The sequence below is a fragment of the Hyperoodon ampullatus genome (genome assembly GCF_949752795.1).
Source record: "Hyperoodon ampullatus genome assembly, chromosome: 19".
Classification (NCBI taxonomy): Eukaryota; Metazoa; Chordata; class Mammalia; order Artiodactyla; family Ziphiidae; genus Hyperoodon; species Hyperoodon ampullatus.
In genome coordinates this window covers 18,976,743-19,000,733 of record NC_136932.1, presented here as the reverse complement: position 1 = coordinate 19,000,733, position 23,991 = coordinate 18,976,743, and the positions used below count along the sequence as shown (strand labels likewise).

General features: G+C 60.1%; 1 protein-coding gene across 5 annotated transcripts; it reads left to right on the top strand.

Moving 5' to 3' along the window:
* Nucleotides 1-225: 225 nt before the first annotated feature.
* On the top strand, nucleotides 226-23,931 carry TMEM94 (transmembrane protein 94; the record flags this gene model as incomplete). Of its 5 annotated transcripts, none has more annotated exons than XM_079725827.1 (31): nucleotides 226-264; nucleotides 10,770-10,889; nucleotides 11,226-11,353; nucleotides 11,658-11,794; nucleotides 12,368-12,570; nucleotides 12,925-13,076; nucleotides 13,461-13,563; nucleotides 13,780-13,866; nucleotides 14,128-14,244; nucleotides 14,632-14,688; nucleotides 14,990-15,094; nucleotides 15,223-15,387; nucleotides 15,569-15,778; nucleotides 16,444-16,759; nucleotides 17,209-17,382; nucleotides 17,774-17,876; nucleotides 17,998-18,215; nucleotides 18,900-19,081; nucleotides 19,171-19,309; nucleotides 19,558-19,673; nucleotides 19,794-19,893; nucleotides 20,239-20,347; nucleotides 20,541-20,730; nucleotides 20,971-21,048; nucleotides 21,338-21,423; nucleotides 21,684-21,765; nucleotides 21,973-22,121; nucleotides 22,203-22,297; nucleotides 22,391-22,484; nucleotides 22,659-22,829; nucleotides 23,007-23,931. In XM_079725827.1, the coding sequence occupies 31 exons, from the start codon at nucleotides 241-243 to the stop codon at nucleotides 23,077-23,079; spliced, it is 4,083 nt and encodes a 1,360-aa protein (XP_079581953.1). In that variant the 3' UTR covers nucleotides 23,080-23,931. The 5 variants fall into 5 exon arrangements, with proteins under 5 accessions (XP_079581953.1, XP_079581952.1, XP_079581951.1 ...); XM_079725826.1 differs by having other exon boundaries at nucleotides 241-264; nucleotides 15,223-15,375; nucleotides 15,569-15,730; XM_079725825.1 differs by having other exon boundaries at nucleotides 241-264; nucleotides 15,223-15,375.
* Between the last annotated feature and the right edge of the window lie 60 nt (nucleotides 23,932-23,991).

Below are 23,991 nucleotides of genomic sequence, written 5' to 3'. Positions count from 1 at the left end.
CCGGGGCCCTGGAGGTCACCAGCACCGTCTTCTCCACGTCCTGCTCGACTGTTTAGATGATACTGTTGTGTTTCACAATAGCTGCCCCTTCCAGCAACCCGGCCTTATGGGACCTCTTTCTTTTTTTTCCCCAGATGCTGTGACTGTGACAGAGTCACTGGGGTTCGTACATGTTGGGGAGGAGCCTTCCTTTCGGGGGTGACCACCTTCCTCTGGGCATGCCTGCAGTACCCTGGGCCCATGGACCTGAAGGAGAAGCATGCGGTAGGCCATGATCGGTTCCCTAACGGGGATTGTCTGTGTGTCTCTGTTGGACTCTCCCTACCTGTGTTTGCCTGGGAGGTCCTCATGTGGAGGCTTTACACCAAAAGTGAGGGAGGGGGCGCAGCTCTGAGGCTTGGGGTACGTGATCTGATCCCTGGACGGTACTATTGCTTGGGTGGAACACACAGGCTCAGGGAGCTGGGACTCAAGGACAAAGGGTGGACCAGTTAACACGGCCGCATGGGAGCCGGTTTCTGATTGGGGTTGGCTCTGAGCCAGTCTTCCACTCCTTGCCCTGGGGTGTGTAATTTCACTTGTTTGCCCTTTGCTAGGCTCTGCCCCAACCTGCTGAGCTGGGTTGAGTACTCAGTTGGGCACCCTCTCTGTGGTTAGAGAAGAGCTCCCCAGTCAGACTCCAGACACAGCTGCTGAATCAGCTGGGGGTAAGCAGCCTGGGGGTCCAGGCATCCTCCCCCAGCCTGACTCAGGCACCCCAGCCTCCAGGCATACCATCTTTACGTGGAGTTAGATTTGTCAGCCAACAGAGCATCCCTCTCCTGGGATGAGGATTGCCCCAGGGGATGTCCTTCCTCTAGGTCCTTGCCTGGCCTTCTTTTTTTTTTTTTTGGCTGCGCTGCACAGCATGTGGGATCGTAGTTCCCCAACGAGGGATCGAACCCGTGCCCCTTGCAGTGGAAGCGTGGAGTCTGAACTGCTGGACCGCCAGGGAAGTCCCCACCTTGCCTGGCCTTCTGTCACACCTTCCTAACAGGTCCCTCTGTTTCTGACCCCTTGCCTCCACTCGGCGGGCAGGGAAGGCTATCCAAAACGCAGAGCTGACCTTTTGTTGCCCCTGCTTAAAAGGCATCACACCACCTGCCGAAACCTTTAGCGTGGGGTCCAGAGCCCTCCATAATCCCACTCCTGCCATCGGCCCAGCATCCCTCACCTCCCCTGCCTCGGCCTTTACCACTGGTAATTCTGAACGCTTCAGAGTTTGGGCACACACTCCACGTTTAGGCCGTTACCCAGAAATCCCCTCCCCGCCCCTTTTTCCTGCCAAACTCCTACTTTTCTTTCTTCAAGTCCCAGTTTAGGGACTTCCCTGGTGCTCCAGTGGCTAAGACTCCACGCTCCCCATGCAGGGGACCCGGGTTCGATCCCTGGTCAGGGAACTAGATCCCACATGCCGCAACTAAGACCCGGCGCAGCCAAATTAAAAAAAAAAACAAAGACCCGGTTTAGGCATGACCTTCTCCAGATACGTCCTCCTCATCCCTCCAGGGTCCCTCCTTTCACCATCATACTTGCTACGCTGTGTTGGCACCATCTGTCTGTCCCACTTTATCTCAGTGTCCCTGGCTCCTAGCACAGAGCCTGGCATGTAGCAAGGGCTTAGTAAATATTTATTGACTTGAACTTATGGATAGTGATCTTCCTGCCAAAGAGATCTGGGGAGGTCCGGGGAGGTCTGGGGAAGGAGCTGAGGGTCCACACAGACCTGGTGCCTGGCTGACTGCCGAGGTGTTCAGCCCCACATTTCACATGCCTCTGGATTCGCTGCGGAACAGGCCTGCGGACCTGAACTTGAAGCAGGTGTGTTCAGCCTCCTGTTCACAGATGCCTCTGGCTGCTCTGCAGGTGTCCATCCTAGCAGTGATTGGCGCACAGGCAAAGCTACACTTGCCCGTCCCCTAGCCTGGGTGCAGGGCTGCTGCGTACAGTTGCAAGAGCTGTGCACTGCTCAGTTCCAGGGAGCACCCCCCCCAAAGGTTATGATGTTGTGCAATGTGGTGGCCTGCCTAGGGTGGGGCTGAATGTCCCGAAAACAGAAGACAGTGTTGTCCTCCGGTTCCAGCCTGTGGCTGAAACACCCATTCCTAGTGAATCGGGGAAACAAAGTTCTGTGGTCCAGCAGGTGGCTTCTTTCTCAAGCCCGAGGAAGAACACTTGTGAACCCAGGCTGGATATCTCTCAGGGGCGTTTGTCAGGGAGGGTTTTTCTTCATCTTCTTTTTCTTTCTGGATAGATGCTTTCCTGACCTAGAAAGCACCATTACCACCATTGTCAGCCGTATTTATGGAATGCTTCCTTCGGGTGGTAGAACCCTAGGCCCTGGGGGATGGCCTCTGGCTGGGAGAGGCTTACTGTCTAGTTGAGGAGTTAATAGGACAAGCAGCTAAGTAACAGATCTGACGGCATTTCTACCTGGGGCACCTTGCGAGTTGTGTAAATATGGGCTTCTAAAGTGGATCCCTGGGGCCTCCAACAGTGGAAGCCTTCTTGGAGGTGTAGGAGTGGGCAAGCTGGCGTGCTGGGAGTTGATGGTAAGGTGGCCTGTCGTCACCTGGCCAGCCCAGGATCAGTTTGGCTGTTGCTGGTTGATCCTTTGCACCTTGCCCCCCTTCTCTTTGTGACCTACCTGTCCTCAGTGTCCCCTGCAGACCCTCCTCTCCCGTCTCCAGTCCTCCAGCCCATGGTGGATGTGCCGTGGCAGTGATGGTCTGGGTTTCTCCCCAGATGCAGAGCTTCCCTTTTCACTTGCTGAAGTGGACAGTGTCAGAGGGGGGCCAGACGCCAGAGGGCTGTGTTGGGGGGCGCTGCGGAATACCTGGGTTAGACCCTATGAGCTGTTCTTCTAGGGCCTGTTGCACAGGAGGGAGAGTGTTTGCTTAGTTGTGGTTCCCCCAAAGCAGTGCCTTGGTAGAAAGCTAAAGGGGAGTGTGACCTGGGAGCAAGGGACAGGAGTCTCCTTGGCAGTTTGCTGAGGCTGCAACCCGACTACACAGGTGGCAGCCATCCTCAGAGTGACTGTCTCGGAAGCCGACCCCTCCTTCCCTGGCCTCACGGAGACTTCCTGCCCTTAACCTCTAGACTGCCTGGGCCCCTCCTTTCCTGTTCCCATTCAGCTCAGGGTTTGGCGGTGTGTGTGTGTGCGCGCGCCCACAGGGAGCTGTGCTGGAGAAGGGGGAGGGGAGAGGCCGGCTGGAACTCGGCTGAGGCTCTCTCTTCCCTTCCCTGCCAATGAGATGGTGTCGTCTAGGAAACAGGGCCCTGGAGAAATGGTCTCAGGCTCCAGCCCGTGCTCCGGTTATTGGACCTGTTAGGCCATTTCCTCTCCCTCGAGGTTTTCCAGCCCCATCCTCAGGGTGGCCTGGATGGAACCAGAGAAGTTTCCGGCCCCAACATCACCCAGGGGGTCTGTTCTGACAGCTTCCCGTATGTCAAACCAGGGGTTGCAGAGTGATGCCCAGGCTCTGCTTGAAGGCCCGGGAGGAGATGGGAGCCCAGGTCACCAGCCTCCTCTTTCCTCCTGGGATGAAGCCCGGCGTCCACAGGCAGTGTCCTGGTCCCAGCAGCACCTGGGCAGGTGTGTCTGGATGCGGCTGGGCGGTATCGGCTCCTGGCTGAGCTCTGCACTCGCCTTGATTAGTGGCTCTTGGAGCCCCCCCACCGCCACCTCGTGGGAAGATGTTGGGTCCTAGGTGTTGGAAGAGCCCCTCCTTTCAGCTGGCTCTTCCCTCTTCCACTGTCTTCCTCTGCTCGCTCACTTCGCAGCCCCCTGGTCTGCCCTCCGAGAAGTCACTGCTCCAGTTTTCTCAATTGCCGGTCCTTCCCCCTCCACGTAGGATGTGCTGCTATTAATAAGCACCCCCCCTGCCTCCCGTAGCTCTGACTGTGGAGAGAGCTGTTGTTGGCGTGACTCCATGCTGGAGTCTCAAAGGGATCTGGGGGGCTCCCCCAAGTGGGGCTCCTCACCTTGCCCAGGAAAGGGCGTCCGGGGGGAGAGGCCAAGTACTCCTCAATGCCGGCGGGTGCCCTCGGGGCTCCGGGCCGACAGCAGCCACTTCCTGCACAGCTTCTCCTCCGGTGGGGGTGGGCGGTGGGCGCATCCGAACCCCTGGGCGGCACGTCGTCGCCCTCTGCTTACCCCCCCGGCGCCTCCTCTGAAGAATGGGCCCAGCCCTTGGACAGCTGGCAGAGCCCCTACCAACTTTCTCCTCTCAACCCCTTCCCTCCTCCCTCCCTCTGCGCAGCCTCTCCCTCCTTCCGTCCTTCCCTCCTGCACTGGCAGCCCGTCTCCTCCTCCTCCCTCCCTAAATCTGCAGCGTGACTGGAAATAGGCTAAATTAATCAGCAGATTGAAGCTCCACTCTGCTGCCGCTGCCGCCCCGCTCCTCGCTCGCACGCGCTCCAGCTCTCTTCTCTCTTCTCTTTCTTCGCTCTTTCCCTCTCTGTCTTTCTCTGTCTCCTTCTCTTCCTCTCCGAGAGCAGTGTTGGCAGTTCTGTGTCTGACTCGCTGTGGCTCAGGCTCTACCCCATGCTCTTTAAACGGGCAGAGCTATGGATTGCCCATCAGGGCAAAGGCAGCAAAGTGAGTATGCCAGCTGGGCTTGATGCCCCCGTTCCACACGCCCGCTTCCCAGCTTTGTGTCGGAGGCTTTGGGTTAACGGTTGAAGATGGAAGCTGGGCTGGAGGCAGCTTGGATTACGAGGTAGCGAGGACCGTGAAAGGAGGCTGGGGATGGGAGCCAGAAAGCCCGTGTGTGTAGCTGCCTGCCAGGCTCCTGAGTCACCCAGAGCAGGACCGGAGCCCAAGTTTCCCCGTGGGGCATCCTGTCAAGGTGTGCTGGGACCTGGGTCGCCAGGCACAAGGCTTGGATGCCAGCCCCTCCTCCGGGCCATTAAGGAGGCTTTTCTCGCCGGACCACATGGGTCACTGAGACAGGAGCCACCGGGGCTGGGGTGATTTCTTCCTAGGTCTTGGCTGCAGGAGGTGAGAAAGAAGACAGGTGAAAGTGCCAAGGTCAGCATGAGCCAGGAAGAGTGAGGAAGAGGAGGAGGTGCCTTTCTGCTTGAGGCTTTGAGCTGCTTGTCTATAGACAGAGTCGATTTGTGTCTGGCCAAACTCGGAAGAGATTTATGGTGACGCCTATAATAGACCCTGGTGGATCGTGGCCGAATCTCTGCTTCACTGGTTCAGACCTCGTGGAGTCCAGCTGTGGGTCCCCACTCACCTGCACCAGCCAAGGAGGCTGTGACCGTGGGGAACCTGGCGAAGGGCCCAGCTGGTTCTAATTAGTGGTTATCTGCTGTTGCCAAGGCCAAAGGCCAAGGCCAAGTCACAGTCTGCCTACCTGAGCCTAGGGGACCTAGATTCCACTTTCTCCCGAAACAGGTAGAATAGGAAGGAAAACAGCTGCTGTGCTGAGGGAACCTCAGGGGAGTCCCGAAAAGGCAGGGACTGGGGGCTCGGGGCTTCTGGTTCTAGGCCATCTGAGAAACCTGACCGAGGTGGCACAGGACAGCCCAGGCGTGTTGGCCCTTAAAGCCTCATTAGACGGACCCAGATGCTTAGCTTTGGGCCCTGGGGAGCTGGTTCTGTTCAGTAGCAGATTCCTTGCAGTTCTGATTTAGCAGATAGAATTTTGTCACCACCTGCTGCTCCTCCAGCGCCCAGGCCCTGCCCGTGTCCCCCTTTGACGATGAAGCGGGGCGCGATGGGCACGTGCTGGCAGCCTCTCCTGAGCCTACACCTCCTATGGCCTCGAGTTCCTCTGTTGGGTTCAGCTGAGGCTGAGCACTTACAACAGTGGGATGGGGCCACTTCTACCCGAAAAGCTTCAGTGTCAGGGGAGAAGCAGGGCCACGCCTCCCCTCTGGGGTAGAGGCCTTGCTTAGCCTTGGCTCCTTGGCCCCAGGGATCTCCTGGAGGTGCCTGGGGGTGGGGAGTGGGAGTTTCTGAGCATCTGGGAAGTAGGAAGAATTGCTTCCTGCCTTTGGGTACTTAAGTCCGGGGCAGATTTTCCTCACCCTTCTTGGCCCCGCTAGGCAAGAAAGGCAGACCTCAGATGGCACGTGTATGACAGGCGTTCTTATTTCTCACACCATCCCCGTGCTTGCCCAGACCTCCCCCCCCGCCATGGGTGCCCGGGCACGCTGGGTGCCAGCCTAACTCTGTGCTTTGAGAAAGGCCACCTAGCCAGCTCACGCATGAGCCCTTTCTGAATTTCCTTTGGAAAGCGTGAATGTCTCTCACCAATTCCCTCAGCTTCAGCTCTCATACCGCATAGGGGAAAAGCCATGGGGTAATGAGAGAAACAGTGATTTTACCCATACCTGGGACCCTCCTGCCAGAGACTGAGTGAAGGGTTGCCATCAGGCCTCAGTGGGCGGCCACGGCAGTTGGATAAGTGGGGTTGGGGCCACGGAGGGTTGGCTGGCCTTGAAGGCTGTGTCCTGGCCCCGGGGCGCTGTGCAGGCAGGCACTTTCTTCAGGAGGCATATAATTACAGAATGGCTTATTTTTCCTCTGTTGTGCTGTCTTTAATCTCCAGTCTGGAGTTGGTGCTCCAAGCCAGACACAACATGCGGGGGCAGATGCACTCCCTCAGCCCTGCAGGCCCCCTCCCGCCTCTGCCGGCCCTGCCCCGGGAGCATCTGCCACCCTCTGGCCCCTCCTCCCACACCTGGAGAGGAGCAGGGGACAGGTTCTCAGACCCTGGAGGAAGAGAAGGAGCAGAAACAGTTGCTGGGTGGGGTTGCCCAGGGGGTTTGGGGGTGCCTGAAATAAGGCAGCAGATGCAAGGCAGCCACAGGGCAAGCAGAGGGCAGTTCCTGAGTGTCCTAGGTCTAAAGGCCTGGCTGGAGGGAGGCTGCCGCCCTGGCTCTCTGGCTGCTCCCCTTAGCCTTTCCCTGCCTTCCTGAGCCTGGCACTCATTCCAGACCGAGCAGCTGCCCGGGTGATGGTGCAGCCCCGTGGGATTGTCAGCTCTTCCTTTCTCCTGCCCTTTGGCCGAGCAGCCTTTCCACCTCTGCGGGCCAGCCCTTCCCTGCCCGCAGGAGGTTTGCTCACTTTATCATTTCTGGAGACCTGGCCTGGGCAAGTCCACCCTGGGAACCTGCACATCCCACTGTGGGGAGGGTTGAGCCCGAGGGAGGAAGGGGGAAGGGGAGGGGAGGCTGGGCCTCCCAAATGTTACTCTTCTTGGGCCTTCTTGGGATGAGAGGGGCAGGCATCCTCCCTTGGACATGAGAAGGCCTGTGGTCCCCCTTTGCTTTTCTCTTCCTCCTTCCCGCCCCTGAAGGCTTTCTTCCCTCATGCCAGGAGCCAAGGAGGCAGAGATGCAGGCCTTGCCTGACACTCCTTTGTCATGGACCACAGCCTCTCAGGGAGGCCCCCGGATCCCTGCCAGAGGGAGGTGGGTGCTTTGGAGTATAGTATTTACCCTTGTGGGGTACCGGCTCCCTGCCCGGAGGGCCATTTCTTCCCGAGCTGAAATAACCAGTTATCCCCTCGGAGAAGCAGCAGCTCTCATCCTCATAATCCCCCAAAGCCTCCGTGGAGAGCAGGGATTAGGTGAGATTTAGGCAAGGGATCTGGGAGGTCTTTGGGCCGGGCCCACTCTGAAGCCCATCCTCATCCCTCAGGCCGAGGGAGCTGGCGACAGGCCAGCATGGGGTCTCCACTCAGGGGCCTCCCACCATGTCAGGTCTGCAGCCAGGGGATATGGCCCCCAGTCCATCAACTCCTAGTCGTGGAGATGTGTGTCTGGCGAGGGTCAAGCCTGCCAAGGGGGTGGGTGGACGTGGAGACGGGCAGGGAGGAGGAAATCCAGAACATTGGTGGGCAAAGCTGGGGCAGGACCCCGGGGATAGGGGGGAAGAGGGTAGGGCGTGAGCCCAGGCAGCCAGGGCATCGCTGGCTCAGTGACCCTTGGCCAGGACTCAGTAGATAAGCCCAGTCCCTTTCTTGGTGCCCCAGGTGCAAGGCTTTGTGCCTCTTGTTCAGGAACTTTCCCTGGTGGAAGCCCACATTGGTGCTCTTCAGGTGGCCCCTGAGAAAGACTCACTCCTCCCCCAGGCCCTGCCTTTCCTGGGGGCCTTCTTTTTCCAGGACCCCCAACTGGGGATCTGTGCATCAGATCCAATCTGGGCTGGGCCTCACCTCCAGAAGTTTTGATTCACTAGGTCTGGGTGGGGCCTGGACAGCTGCGTTTGTAAAGGCTCCAGGTGTTTCTGCTACAGATCCTGGGTTGACAACCCCGACAAAGGTGTCATTGGGACGAGTGAAACTACATGGGCGTTCATTCCTTCATTCAGTCAGTCAGCAAGTATTCACTGAGCTGCTGCCCTGTGATAGGTGCTGTCTTAGTGGTTGGTGGAGGAGTGTGGAGATGGAAGAATTTAGTACCCTTTTCAAGGCATTGGCAGTCTGGTGGGAGAGCCAGACAGGCAAATCTATAATGACAGTCCTCCGTGACGCCGCCTGTGAGCGAGGTTGCCCGGGGTGCCTTTGGAATACAAACCTCCCCCTGTACGTGCAGCCCTGGGTTTTGGGAAGACTTCCCAGAGCGGGCGGTGTTTGAGCTGAGTCTCGAAGGAGAAGTAAGAGCTGTCTGGGGCAGGGAGTGTGTTCTTGGCTAGGAAAATCCATAAAGGTGCTGACACATGAGCTGGGGGAGTGAAGTGTGTGACAGGAATGGCAGGAAAGGAGGCTGGAGAAGCTGGCAGATCCCAGACCACGCTCAGGAGTCTGGGCTAGATTTTAAAGGTAAACAGGGTCAGTTCATCAGACGTGCTCTCACTGGCTAGGGTGCAGCGGTTGGTTTGGAAAAGGTAGGGACTGGGAGGTGGGAGGGGGAGGCAGAGGTTGCGGGGAGGGGCTGGGGTGCCTGGGTGATGGTAACTGCAGGAGGGGTGCTGGCTCGGGCGGGAGGGCCGGGTGGCCAATTTTGGGGGGTTGGACGTATCAACTCATAGGTACCTATGAAACAACTGTGCGGCAGTTTAGGGAACGGGTCGGAATTCGGGGTAGCGGTCAGGCTAGAGGTGAAATTTAGCAGTTGTAAGCTTATTGGTGGCAGATGAATCCATGTGGCTGAGGTTGCCCTGGAAACGTACATAAAGTTGTGGAGAAGATGTCGTCGGATGAACTGTGGGGTAGAAGGACAGGACAAAACAGGAGACAAGCCCAGGAACAAGGGGTCTCAATGGGAGAGGTCAGGCCACGGGGTCACATAGGACAATGTGCTGGGAACTACCCCTGTCCATGCCACGTTCCACCTACCCGCAGTGAGAGGAGAGTGCGGTGCGGGCAGTGCAGGTCCTTTCCTGGCAGCAGCTGTCTTTTCTTCTGAGATTGTGTCCTTCCCAATGTGGTAGGGTTACAGTAGCCTCCCTTTTATGAAATGGTGGTAACAGAAGTTGGTGGGGTTTTTTCCTTAATGTTTTTTACTAGGAACAACGTAAAGCCAGAATCTCCAGGTTAGTTCTCTTCTCCCCACTTAAACAATACATATTTTCTGGCCCGGGAAATCCGAAAGATGGCCCCAGTGCAATAAGTCGGGAGCTCAGTGGTGAGCACGGTCTGAGTGGGACCGGGGGATGCTGTTGGTGGTGGGTTGGGAGTTGAGTGAAAGGTGAGTTAGAAGACACTGAGTAAAGAAAGGTTTGTTTCTGGTTTTGTTTTTTTGTTTTTTGTTTTTATTTTATTTATTTATTTATTTAGTTTTGGCTGTGTTGGGTCTTCATTTTTTTTTTTTTTGCGGTATGCGGGCCTCTCACTGTTGTGGCCTCTCCCGTTGCGAAGCACAGGCTCCGGACGCGCAGGCCCAGAGGCCATGGCTCATGGGCCCAGCCGCTCCGCGGCATGTGGGATCTTCCCGGACCGGGGCACGAACCCGTGTCCCCTGCATAGGCAGGTGGACTCTCAACCACTGCGCCACCAGGGAAGCCCCCCGTTTTTTTGGTTTTTTTTAAATTATTATTATTTTTAAGACCAGACTCTCTCTTCTTGTTGCTTTTTTTTTTTTTTTTTTTTTTTGGCTGCATTGGGTCTTTGTTGCGGTGCACGGGCTTCTCATTGTGGTGGCCTCTCCTGTTGTGGAGCACGGGCTCTAGGCGCACAGGCTTCAGTAGTTGTGGCTTGCAGGCTTAGTTGCTCCGCAGCGTGTGGGATCCTCCCGGACCAGAGCTCGAACCCATGTCCCCTGCATTGGCAGGCGAGTTTCTAACCACTGCGCCACCAGGGAAGCCCAGGTCTTCGTTTCTGTGCGAGGGCTTCCTCTCGTTGCGGCAAGCGGGGGCTGCTCTTCATCGCGGTGCGCGGGCCTCTCACTGTTGCGGCCTCTCCCGTTGCGGAGCACAGGCTCAAGACGCGCAGGCTCAGTAGTTGTGGCTCACGGGCTTAGTTGCTCCACGGCAGGTGGGATCCTCCCAGACCAGGGCCCGAACCCGTGCTCCCCGCACTGGCAGGCAGATTCCCAACCACTGCGCCACCAGGGAAGCCCTCTGGTTTTGTTTTAAACTTGGCTTTGAGGAGCAGGGCACTGTGTACTTGAATGTCTTTTAATTTGGTGGAGATCTGAACATGCTCACGCCCTGAGGAGTCAGGGCTGGTGGAGGGAGGGAGCTTGAGGATTTGGGAGAAGGGAGGAAGGTTCTGGGGAGGTGGGCGGGGAGGGCCTCCCGAGGGATGCTGAGTGCCTCCTGCTTCCCTCCAGGGCGAGGCTCCCTTGGCCCTTGGCCTGTCCACCCGGAAGGCCCTCAGCATCCTGAAGGAGCAGCTGGAGGCGGTGCTGGACGGACACCTAAAAGAACAGAAGAAATGTCTCACATGGAAGGTGACACGTCCTCATGGGGAGCCCAGAGCCTAGTTGGGGCGGTGGAAAAGCTTGGGAAGCACATTCTCGGGGCCATGATTCTCCCTGTCACCCTGGATGGTGTGACCCGACTGAGGCATCACTAAAAATCAGAAAGAGGCCGGGGTTCCTTTCAGAGTGATGTCCTGACCCCAGCCGAGACCAAAGCGAGAAGAGAGGTGGCCGCCCGGGCTCTCCGTCGGGTGGGCCGGGGAGGAAGGCGGCCAGATCCTAGCGGTACAGAGAATCTTGGCTCCTCCCTCCTCCCTTGGCCCCCCGGGCCTCTCACTCCCTGGCCTCCTGCCCCTCCCTCCTCAGGAGCTGTGGAGAAGCAGCTTCCTGCACCACAGTAACCGCTGCTCCTGTTTCCACTGGCCCGGCGCCTCGCTCATGCTCCTGGCCGTGCTGCTGCTGCTGGGCTGCTGCGGGGGCCAGCCGGCTGGCAGGTACGTGGTCCGAGGCCCTGGGAGGGGCTCCTTCCCACCTCTCGCAGCACAGGGTCTGGGCTTGCCCCCCTCCCGCCTCCACACCCGCCTGGGACATCCCGGGGAGCGGGGAGCTGCCCCCAGAGTCAGCGCCTGGGTCGCGTAGGGATCTACAGTCCCTTGGCCGGCTGGTGTCAGAACCAGAAGGAGACCCTCTTTTCAGAAGGGACTGGGGAGGGGAGTGTGGGGCCCTGGGTTGGCTGGGCTGGAGACCCCCCGGCCCGCCCCCACCCTCCGCCAGCGCCCCCTCTTCTCTCCCTGGCAGCCATGGGGTGGAGCTGGTGAACGCCTCTGCGCTCTTCCTCTTGCTGCTTCTCAACCTCATCCTCATTGGGCGGCAAGATCGCCTGAAGCGCCGCGAGGTAGAACGGAGGCTCCGAGGGATCATTGACCAAATCCAAGGTGAGGCCAAGGGGCAGGTGAGTCAGATGGGAACAGACGCCCTGGGATGTGTCAGAGCCCTGGAGCTCCCGTCCCGAGCCCCAGCCAGGAGCCCCAGCACATCGGCATTGCCTGCGGTTGGCATTCAGGGGATAAGGATGCCCTGCTTTCTTCTCAGTGGTGCAGCGAGAGCCGTGGGACGGCTGTGGGTACCCAGGCAGTGGCCTGGGGCGGGCAAGAAGGCTAATGGCTCCTCAAAGCCAGGGACCAAATCGGCTTAACCTTTGACGTTTGTCCCCCTCACGAAGCTCAGCACACCCCTCAAAGCCCTTAGCAAAGTTAGCAAAATGTATTTGAATGGAAGCGGGGTACAAAGAATAGGAGCTTCAGGTGTTCAGAGGAGGTGCAGGTGCCTGCACTGGGGTGGTTGGGAGGTGACCTTGTAGAGGGGAAGTGTGGGAATGAGTGGCGTGGGCTGATGCAGGCCTTCTGGGGACGGGAGAAGAGCAGACACAGCTTCACAGCTGTGTGCTGGATCTGGCTGGTGTGTGAATCCAATGGGTGAGACTGTTTCCCTCTTTCCATTCTCATCAGATGCCCTCAGGGATGGCAAGGAGATCAAGTGGCTAGATGCCATGTACCCAGACCTCCACATGCCCTTTGCACCATCCTGGTCCCTACACTGGGCCTACAGAGATGGACATCTGGTCAACCTGCCAGTTAGCCTGTTGGTAGAAGGAGACATCATAGCTCTGAGGCCTGGCCAAGAATCGTTTGCTTCTCTGAGGGGGATCAAGGTAGCTGGAGGCTTTTCTCCTTCCCTGGAAATGCTGTGGGAGTGTCCACCGGCAATGGTGGGAGGGTCCCTGGGCTTAATCCTGATGCTTCCTGCCCAGCTCATGGGTTTCTTGGCAAGGGCTCCAGGAGAATGGAGAAAAGCTGGAACATCTTTCTCCTTGTCCTGTTCTTTCTTCTGTCTGATCCTCAAGCTGCTAGGAATCCAGTCCCCCAGGCCCCACCCTAACTGGCTCCTTCCTAACTGATGGTCCCTAACCCAATGAGATGTCTCCACTTAGCCAGAACGGTCAAGGAAGACGGCTTCCATGGAACCCATTAATCACCCTCGACCTCCTCCCCTTCGTCGCTGGCAGGATGATGAGCACATCGTCTTGGAGCCGGGAGACCTTTTTCCACCTTTCTCTCCACCCCCCTCCCCCCGGGGAGAAGTGAAGAAAGGGCCACAGAACCCCCAGCAGCACCGGCTCTTCCGCGTCCTTGAGACCCCTGTGATTGACAACATCAGGTGAGGGCGCCGCCCTGCCGTCCTCCTGTCCCCTGACTTCTCGGCCCCCGTGCCTCCTGTGAGCAGGGGGCGTGGTGGGGCCGGTGACAGGAAGGCACCTTGTCCATACTGAGGTCCCTTAGCGCAGGCATCTCCGGAGGGTCTTCTCTTTAGTGTCTTGTGAGAATTCCTCGACTGGGTGATTGACCCCATCTCAGTCTGAACTCCGAGGGGGCAGCTTCAGAGGCTGCCACGAGCCGCTGGCCACAGTGACCAGGAGGCCACTCGGCCGGGGCCAAGGAATAGGAGGGAATTGCAGGACCCAGTGATGCTCGGTGGAGGGGTGGGCTTCTGGCCTCTCCTCTGAGCAGGGCTCGCCCAAGTTAGTATCACCTCTTTCTGCAGGTGGTGCCTGGACATGGCCCTGTCCCGCCCAGTCACCGCTCTGGACAACGAGAGGTTCACGGTGCAGTCAGTGATGCTGCACTACGCGGTGCCCGTGGTCCTGGTGCGTGAGGCGGGGCCGCACAGGGCAGGGGGAGGGCCAGGAAATGGGGGAGCCTGGGGGCCAGACTCCGACGAGCGTGTGAGTGAAGACTAGAGGGTCCCAGCGTGAGCCGGCCAGTGCCGGGGGCGGGGCTGTGAGTGGGCAGAAGACGGGGAGCCTTAGAGCCTGGGTCCCTCTCTGGGGGGGATAAGGCAGCGTCTCTCCTGTTCCTGACAGGCCGGCTTCCTCATCACCAACGCCCTGCGCTTCATGCTGAATGCCCCTGGGGTCACGACCTGGCAGTACACCCTCCTCCAGCTGCAGGTGACGACCGCCCTCTGCTCTCTGTGGCGCTTTTCTCTTTCCCCTGAGACTGCGTCCCCTTGTGGTGCCCTGACTGCCCCTCCCTCTCTGCAGCCCAGGGGTCTCTTAGGCTTAGCTTCAGAGCGCCTGCCTCCCTCCCTCCCTTCCTGCCCCTAGCTGTCCTTTTTACTCAGGGGAGGGCCCCAGGGCCGGGGAAGCCCTTCCCTCCCTCCGTCCGCCAGCAAATCTCAGGGAGCCTCAGTGTGGCTCGCTCCTTCCCAGGTGAATGGCGTCCTGCCCATCCTCCCCTTGCTCTTCCCTGTGCTCTGGGTCCTGGCAACTGCCTGTGGAGAAGCCCGTGTCCTGGCCCAGATGAGCAAGGCTTCCCCCAGCTCCCTGGTAGGTTGTTCCGAGGCATCGGGGCGGGTGGGGGTCGGGGGACAGTGCAAAAAGAACCAAAGACAGGAATGAAAAGAGTCGGCTGTGCCCCAGCAGACAGGGCAGAAGTCCAGCCCCACCCCTACCCTGTGGCCCAGCGACAGGCAGGGCCTGGGCAGCTCTCCGAGGGCTTTGCCCTCTCCAGCCAGAAGGGTCTCTAGACCAGGCCCCAGGGGTGGCTGAGTGTCCACCCAGGCTGTCAGCAGACGGGGGATTCGAGGGCTGCCCGGGAGTCCTTCACCAAAGGCGTTGGGAGCCTTGCTGGCATGAGGCCCCACCCGCCAGCTCGGAGGCCTGTGAGAGGCTGGCAGTTTCCTCCCCGAGGCTCACCCCCTCTTCTCCGCACAGCTGGCCAAGTTCTCGGAGGACACTCTGAGCAGCTATACCGAAGCCGTCTCCTCTCAGGTACACTCACCCAGGATGGATTCTGCTCCAGGCCCCGTACCCCCAGCCCGCGCTCCCTAGGGCCCCTGCTGGAACCCTGGGACTCCCCTACTTTATGGGCTTTGAGCCTCCCATGGGCTCTTGGAGCCCCTCAGTCCACCCGTCCCACATGGGTAATGTGTCACTGCCGTGCTGGACACAGGCTTTTCCACCCAACTTCCTGGTGCTCCCCGGACTGTTTCCTCTGTCGGCCCCAGAGGCCATCTCCAGGGAAATATGGCCAAGCCCCAGCTGGCCTCGCGGGCTTTGTCTCTGCCCTCAGGAAATGCTGCGCTGCATTTGGGGCCACTTCCTGCGGGTGATCCAGGGGACGTCTCCTACGCTGAGCCACAGCTCCAGCCTGCTGCACAGCCTGGGCTCTGTCACGGTGAGGGAGGCCCCATGGGAGGACCTGGCCTCGACAGGCTGCTCTCTGGCCGTGTCTGGTCACTTAAGCGGCCCCTGGTGGCTCGGGGACCTCCAAGGCCCGTTCCCGGTCCTCATCTCTCCCTGCAGGTCCTGTGCTGTGTGGACAAACAGGGGATCCTGTCATGGCCCAACCCCAGCCCGGAGACCGTGCTGTTCTTCAGCGGAAAGGTGGAGCCACCGCACAGCAGCCACGAGGACCTAACGGATGACCTGTCCACCCGCTCCTTTTGCCATCCCGAGGTGGAGGAGGAGGTATGGCCTGGGCCTGGCTGGTAGCCTCAGGGAGGGCGAGGCGAGTAGCGGGGAGGAGGGCTCAGGCCTCAGGATCTGCTTCGGAGATGACGCGCTGAGGGGACAAAACAGCCCTGCCTCGCCTGGCCCATGGCAGCCGTCGGGACGCCGGTCCGAGGCCTGTGCTCCTTGCTCTCCTCAGCCCCATGAACGAGACGCCCTCCTGGCCGGCTCCCTGAACCCTACCCTGCACCTTTCCAATGAGCAGGAGCGCGGCAACTGGCCAGGCGACGGCCCCAAGGCCCCCGAGCCCTCCTCTTACCACAGAGCACACGGCCGCAGCAAACACCTGTCCGGCTCCAGCGTGAGCTTCAGCAGGGACATAGAGGGCGGTGAAGAAGACCCCGGCAAGGTGAGGGGAGAGGGCGGAGAGCAGCCCGCTTGTCAGCTGCAGGGCGTCCTGGCCTCCCCCGCCGAAGGGGCCACAGGGGTACAGCCCAGCCTGGATGGATGGAGCCCGAAGCACAGGGGTCGTGGCCTCTGTTCTCGGACCTCCTGAGGCCTCGCCCACGGCTTTTCCGTGAAGTAGGCCCTTCCGCATTTTCCGGGTTTCTCTGATGGTGGTAATCGGTTGGGGCAAAGCCCTTCCTCCTAGTCACAACCTTCAAGAGACAGAGAGCCGGGACTTCCCTGGTGGTCCAGTGGTTCCAGCACTTCCACTGCAGGAGTCGCGGGTTCCATCGAACTAAGATCCTACATGCCACTCGGCCAAAAACAAAAAAAAAAGTACAAAAGACAGAAAGCCAGTGGCTCCTTCTAAAAATGTTTCCCCTGGCTGAGAAAGGTGCTTCGTTGTTTCTTGCTTGGTCTGGACAACCTCCTCTGAGCTGGTGACAGTGTTGTTGGGCACAGATCCTAGAAGCAGCCAGGAGCCGGGAAGGACGGGGAAGGGGTTTTGAGAGGGAGGGGAGAGCGTGAGCACGAGCACGCCCTGCTGGGAGGCGGGGCCTTCTCGCTGGGGCGCCCGCCGCATCCCTCCCAGTCTGAGGCCCCTCTTCCCCTCCACGTTTCCTCCAGACCCAGCATGGGCTGGAGGGCGAGCCCTATGAAGCCGAGGACTTCGTGTGTGACTACCACCTGGAGATGCTGAGCCTGTCCCAGGACCAGCAGAATCCCTCCTGCATCCAGTTCGATGACTCCAACTGGCAGCTCCACCTCACATCCCTCAAGCCCCTGGGCCTCAACGTGCTGCTGAATCTGTGCAACGCCAGCGTCACCGAGCGGCTGTGCCGGTTCTCAGACCACCTGTGCAACATTGCCCTGCAGGAGAGCCACAGCACCGTGCTGCCCGTGCACGTGCCCTGGGGCCTCTGCGAGCTCGCCCGCCTCATTGGTACGCGGCCACCGCAGGGGTGGCGGCTGGGCTAGCTGCTGGCCTCTTCCAGGAGGCTGGGCCCCGGGCTCCAAACATGCCAGGCCCGGACGTGGCCTTGGTCAAGAGCACCAGCAACCCTTTGGGCTTCTGACCGACCCCCTTTATTTGGGGGGGCCGTGCCACGAGGCTTGTGGGATTTTAGTTCCCTGACCAGGGATTGAACCCGGGTCCTCAGCCGTGAGAATGCAGAGACCTAGCCACTGGACCGCCAGGGAATTCCCTGATCATCCCCTTTCACCAGGCACCGCCGCTTGACGGCGCTTCCTCATCCGGGAAGATAACTGCCTGTGGGATGGACGCGTGGAGGGAAGCCGCCCAGCCTGACTGGGGTTCCCTCCCCGCCAGGGAGGGTGGTGTGTGGGGGTGGGCTTCCTCCCAGAGGCCCTGTGCCGTCTCTCCTCCTGCAGGCTTCACTCCCGGGGCCAAGGAGCTCTTCAAGCAGGGGAACCACCTTGCGCTCTACCGCCTCCCCAGCGCCGAGACCATGAAGGAGACCTCGCTGGGGAGGCTCTCCTGTGTCACCAAGCGGCGCCCCCCACTCAGCCACATGATCAGCCTCTTCATCAAGGACACCACCACCAGTGAGCCTCCCCGGCTCCACCCGCATCAGGCCAAACCTCCCAGGAGCTGGGCGGGGCGGGGCTCTTTTTAGGGTGTCTTTTTTTAGGGAGCACTGGGCCGACGAGCATTAGATTCTTCCCGAGATCTCAAACGTGGCAGAGATTGGCTTCGGGGCCGGGGGCTGGGATGGTGGTGGCCACAGATGATGGGACTGTCTGGAGGACCAGCAGCTTAGAGCCTGCATTATGCAGCCAGTGGCCTTGCCTACAGGTTTGCTGCCATGAGGCCTGGGGAGTTCCCATCCCCCAGGGACTCCTTTAGTGCCCTTCTCAAGGGTGGCAGTATTTCCCCGGAGGTGAGGTGGCCTGGGCACTCATGCCTTGGCCTTCCTCTCCCCACCACTGCCGTCAGGCACAGAACAGATGCTGTCCCACGGCACGGCCGACGTGGTCTTGGAGGCCTGCACAGACTTCTGGGATGGAGCCGACATCTACCCTCTTTCGGGTTCCGACAGGTAGGTAAGGAAGCAGATGCCAGGGGCGAGAGCAGTCAGCTCTGGTGGTCTGCCTGCCCGGCTCCCAGGGGTGGGGCATCCTAGGACCACTCACCTCACTCCCACCCTGGTTCCCCGGCAGAAAGAAAGTGCTGGATTTCTACCAGCGAGCCTGCCTGTCTGGTTACTGCTCTGCCTTCGCCTACAAGCCCATGAGCTGTGCCCTGTCGTCCCAGCTCAACGGCAAGTGCATTGAGCTAGTGCAGGCGCCCGGCCAGAGCAGCATCTTCACCACGTGCGAGCTGCCCAGCACCATTCCCATCAAGTTGAGTGCCCGCCGCGGCAGCTGGAGCTCAGACGGTACTGTGGGCCCTGTCCCCGGGGCCCAGGGGCCGGGAGGGCTCCCAGCAGCCTGGACCAGATCGTAGCAGAGGGGACAGCAGGCAGCACTGGACCTGGAACACCGCAGTGGCTCTCACTGTCTGGTGACATGGGCGAGTCCCTTATTCTCATCTATAACCAGGTGCTTTGTGTGCCCTGCTCACGGGTTCATTGTGCCGCTCCAGTGGGATGACATAGAGCAAAGTGCTTTCTTTGAAGGTTATAAAGCAGTAGCGTGTATAGAGCATTAGCCTTATTTGAGTCAGACAAAGGACGGGGTCCCAAAGCCTGCTGGAGCAGAGGGACTCAGGGCTCCACTCACCCCTCCCCACTCTGCCAAACACACAGCTTTCTGGGGTCTCATGACCCCAGAGACCACGAACTGAAGCCATTGCTGAGGGTGGGGCCCACCCCCTAGCCCTGGACCAGGCATTGTCACCTGACTGATGAGTACCTTTCCTTGTCTTTTCCCCTGTGTCTGTTGGCTTCTTTCTGTCTTGGTTGTGCATGTGTGTGGCTGCGTGTGTGGTCCCCTGGGGCCCACGTGCTTATTGATTTGGGCATGGCATCTGCATGTGTGGCCCCGTGCTGCCTCCTGCAATCTGCCGGCTCCTGGGTGTCCTGCCTGGGCCGTGTCCTGGCCGGGCTCTGTGCCTCCTGAAGAAGGGATCGGGGAGGTGCTGGAGAAAGAAGACTGCATGCAGGCCCTGAGCGGGCAGATCTTCATGGGCATGGTGTCCTCCCAGTACCAGGCCCGGCTGGACATCGTGCGCCTCATTGACGGGCTGGTCAATGCCTGCATCCGCTTCGTCTACTTCTCTTTGGAGGATGAGCTCAAAAGCAAGGTGGGGGAGCGCCCCCCCCACTGCTCCCACTGACCCTTTTCCCCACGGCCTTTTGGGCCCATCTGTTCATTGCCATCTGCCCGGTGCAGGTGTTTGCAGAAAAGATGGGCCTGGAGACGGGCTGGAATTGTCACATCTCCCTCACGCCCAATGGTGACATGCCTGGCTCTGAGATCCCCCCCTCCAGTCCTAGCCACACTGGATCCCTGCACGATGACCTGAATCAGGGTGAGGGCAAAGGTTTGGTGTGGACACGAGGTGGGTGTGGGTCATTCCCCTTCCTTGGGGCTACAACTAGAAAGAGCCTCCATGGATCCCTCCCTTGGAAAATGGCTCTGATCTCCCTGCGGCAACAGCAGTCAATGGGGTGGGGGGAGAGGACACCTCGAAACAGGAAGTTTTGCGTCATCTGCAAGGCAAGGAAAGGCCCCCAGAAGTCTGGCCCCAAGGTGAGGGACAGGCTTTTGTCCCCACAGTGTCCCGAGATGATGCGGAAGGGCTCCTCCTAATGGAGGAGGAGGGTCACTCGGACCTCATTAGCTTCCAGCCCACGGACAGCGACCTCCCCAGCTTCCTGGAGGACTGCAACCGGGTACGACGTGGTGGGGGGTGTCTGTGCCCCCAGAGCCCTGGGGTTGGCCCGTGGCTTGTCCAGGGCAGAGGAGTGAGGGAGGAGGGACCCTGAGGCAACTGGCATCTCTGCTCTCTGCAGGCCAAGCTGCCCCGGGGCATCCACCAGGTGCGGCCCCACCTGCAGAACATCGACAATGTGCCCCTGCTCGTGCCCCTCTTCACCGACTGCACCCCCGAGAGTGAGTACCGTGGTGGCGGCTACTCGGCCAGCCTGGCCCTTGTGTGGAGCGCTGCCAGTGCGTGGGCACCCCGCGGGCTCTGGAGGGATGTTGGTTTCCCACGCAGGGAGCGGAGGAATCTGGGCTGGGAGGAGCTGGGGGTCTTGCGGGCTGGAGCCTTGGTGGCCCGTTCTGGGGAGTCAGAAGTGACAGTATTCATACGATGTTCACGAAATTGGGGGCAGGGTGGTCTCAAAGAGGGGCCTGTTTTCCCTTGTCTCCTGCTTTGTCCTGGGGGTCTCTGCCCAGCACCCCACGCGGGGCTCACCTGCCTGACCCTTGTGCCCCCCGACTCTGCCCCCTCAGCCATGTGTGAGATGATCAAGATCATGCAGGAGTATGGGGAGGTGACCTGCTGCCTGGGCAGCTCTGCCAACCTGCGGAACAGCTGCCTCTTCCTCCAGAGTGATATCAGGTCAGGGTGACACCCCAGAGCCGGGGGCCAGCCTCTTCCTCCCGGAGACCCCACAACTGCTCTTGCCCTGGTCGGGACCAGGGAACCTGGACTTGGCGGGGAGAAGAGGGAGCAGGTGCTTGCTCAGTCCCGTGGGAGACGGGGTCTTGGCACGCTTCAGCTGATGGGTATGCTTCCCCCTTACACTGAGCAGCATTGCCCTGGATCCCCTGTACCCATCCCGCTGCTCCTGGGAGACCTTTGGCTACGCCACCAGCACGAGCATGGCCCAGGCCTCGGACGGCCTTTCTCCTCTGCAGCTCTCGGGGCAGCTCAACAGCCTGCCCTGCTCCCTGACCTTCCGCCAGGAGGAGACCATCAGCATCATCCGGCTCATCGAGCAGGTGGGGGCTCGGGGCGGGTGCTCGGGGGCAGGGGGGCAGGTCCTGCTTGGGGTGGGCAGACGCGACACAGGACCACCCTGAGCTCCCAAGGGTGGTTCACGTCCAGGCGAAGCTCTCCCAGGCAGTTGAGTTTGCCTCCGCCCCTCCCTAGCAGGAACATTTGGGGCATCTGGCTCTTGGCTGAAGCTTATCAGCTGTGGGGCCTGAGAGAGGCCACAACCTGTCCCTCCCGGTCCCTAGGCTCGGCACGCCACCTACGGCATTCGCAAGTGCTTCCTCTTCCTGCTGCAGTGCCAGCTGACTCTCGTGGTCATCCAGGTGAGGTGGGGCCAGCACGGGCATCACCCCTCCCTGCTCACTCCTTCACTCAAGGGCCGGTTGAGAGGCTGGGAGGATGCAGCACAGCCTGGGGGGCCCCCAGAGCCTCTGTGAACCCCCTGGGCTTTTGGAGATGACCCCGCCGGCAGAATAGTGTCCCCTCCAGCGCCATCTCCTCTCAGCCAGGACGTGAGTCTCCGTCTGGGCACAGGGCGAGTCAGCCCTGGGGCTCCCAGTGTCTTACTCTTTGCCAGAATCTCATCGTGCTTCCCGGCTTCTCCTGGTTCAGTTCCTCTCTTGCCTGGTCCAGCTGCCGCCAGTCCTGAGCACCACCGATATCCTGTGGCTGTCCTGCTTTTGCTACCCTCTGCTCAGGTGAGAGGCCGGGCCGCCCCTCTGTGCCCAGGCAGGCAGGGTTGGGATGTCACCAAGTGTCCTCAGGAGCCCAGGTTCAGGAAGCCATGCTCAGTGCTCACTTCTGGCACAGGAGGCCCAGGGGCACTCTCTCCCTTGTCTTATCCCATCTGCCCAGCAGACTTGCCCTCACTCTCAGGACTCCCGAAGTCCTTCCCACATGAGAATTGGGGGACAGAGGGTCACAGTCACCACCCTTCACTGAAGTTCCTGCTTTTCAGCATCTCTTTGCTGGGGAAGCCCCCCCATAGCTCCATCATGTCTATGGCAACGGGGAAGAACCTTCAGTCCATTCCTAAGAAGGTAAGCGACGTGGAGCCCTGCGAGCCTGGGCTTTTCCTGAGGAATGTCGGTATGGAGGGGGCTGAGCCTTGGGGGAGGGAAGCGGGGGTGTGTGTGGGGGAGGAATTCCATCCGAACTTCCCCAGACCAAGGGGGAGGGGTGGTACAGAGCTGGGAAAGATCATTGCTCCTTATCCCCTGGGCCTGACGGGCCTCCTCTTCCCGCAGACCCAGCACTACTTCCTGCTCTGCTTCTTGCTCAAGTTCAGCCTCACCATCAGCTCGTGCCTCATCTGCTTTGGCTTCACACTGCAGAGCTTCTGCGACAGCTCCCGGGTCCGTAACCTCACCAACTGCTCCTCCATCATGCTGCCCAGGTGGGTCCCGTCCCGACACCCCCGCCCTGGTTTCCCTCCCCGGGGCCCAGAGGAAGCTGAGCCCACACCTTGCTTTGGCAGCCACGCCGACACGGCTCCAGCCTGGTTTGACGACTTGGCCAACGGGCTGCTGCCGGCTCAGAAGCTCGTCACCGCCCTGACTGTCCTGCACACTGGTGAGGGGCTCCCCGGGGCTGGTGAGGCACCCTGGGGACCAGGCCTCTGGCCGTGTGAAATCTGACACCCGCCACTGACCCCATTTTCTCCAGTCTTCATCTCCATCACCCACGTGCATCGCACCAAGCCCCTGTGGAGAAAGAGCCCCTTGACAAACCTCTGGTGGGCGGTGACCGTGCCCGTGGTGTGAGTCTCTCTGGGATGGAGGGTGGGAGCAGGGGAGGGGCTGCAGCGGGGCTGTGATTTGAGGGCGGGCTTAGGGCCAGAGGTTGAAGGGTGCCCTCCTTAAGCTGTTCCTGCTGAGAAAAGCAGGGAAGGAAGCAAGAGACCCCGCTGACGCAGGGCTGCCACCTCCTGCAGGCTGCTGGGGCAGGTGGTCCAGACAGCAGTGGACCTGCAGCTGTGGACACACAGGGACAGTCACGTCCACTTTGGCCTGGAGGACGTGCCTCTGCTGACGTGGCTCCTGGGCTGCCTCTCCCTGGTCCTCGTGGTGGTCACCAACGAGATCGTGAAGCTGCACGAGATTCGGTGAGCCACCGGCTGGGTGCCCCCTCTGGGCCTGGGTGTGTTCCCTAAGCCCGTCACCTCCTGGGGCACCGTTCCCCTGCCTTCCCACTGCCGTCCCGCCCTCCTCCTCGGGTGTCCTGCCCGTCCCCCGGTCTGGAGGTCTGCGCTAACCTGGACTTTAATTTCCCGCCCCACCAGGGTCCGGGTCCGCTACCAGAAGCGACAGAAACTGCAGTTTGAAACTAAGCTGGGCATGAACTCTCCCTTCTGAGCCACTGGCCGTGGTGGTCATAGTTGCCCTGGATCCTAGGGCTAAAGCCAGACCCATTTCTGAGTCTGGGGAGTTGATATCATGAATGTTTCAGGGTTTGCTCTTGCGCCCCATGGCGTTGGAGGCCCAACTCCCGGTGTCAGACCCAGCTCTCGTCCTGCCCCCGGGGATCACTGAAGAGATGCTGAGCTGTGGCCTTGGCGTCAGGACAGTCTGGCTCTTCCTCACCAGGGGGAGACCCCCTGGGCTCCTGAATGTATGACCTCGTGCGCTTAATAGAGGGGCCCTCAGCCCCCTCCACCTGTGGGCCGCCCCCCTTCAGGGTCACCAAATGCAGCGCCCTCTGCTCTTGGGTTTTCAGGCAGAGCCATGAGCCATGGGGCTGAGCTTCCACCTTCTGTGGGAGAGCAGCCGTGGGAGGTCCGAACAGCTCTCTAGGCCCCTGTTGAAGGCAGGGGTGGTGGTTCATCCTCCCTGCGCCCCTCTCATCCTGTGTTCCTGGGGCAGAGGCCTGGATTTGGCCCCGAGTACTTTCCCTCCCTCCCTCTGTGGGGGAGCCTCACACAGAGACCTGAAGATGAAGCAGATCCCCCGCCTGGCCCTGGAACCTCCTCCTGTGCCTGCCCTCAAGCTGGCAGAGAGAGCCAGTCCTGGGGTACAGCCCAGGGCTCCTTTCAGCCCCGGCCCTAGTTATCCTGTGAGAATGTTTTCACTGGTGTTAGTATTTTTTACTGGAAATGAGCCTTTTAGGAATGAATACAGACTGGTTTGTATTAAAACTGATAAATTCCTGAAAAAAACCTGTGGCTGGTCCATGAGGCAGCCACTAACGGACCTACCCAAGGCTTCGGCCGGTGACGGAGCCCCTCCGCAAAGGTGTGGGGGGGAGGGCCCGAGCCTTCCTCCTTGTGC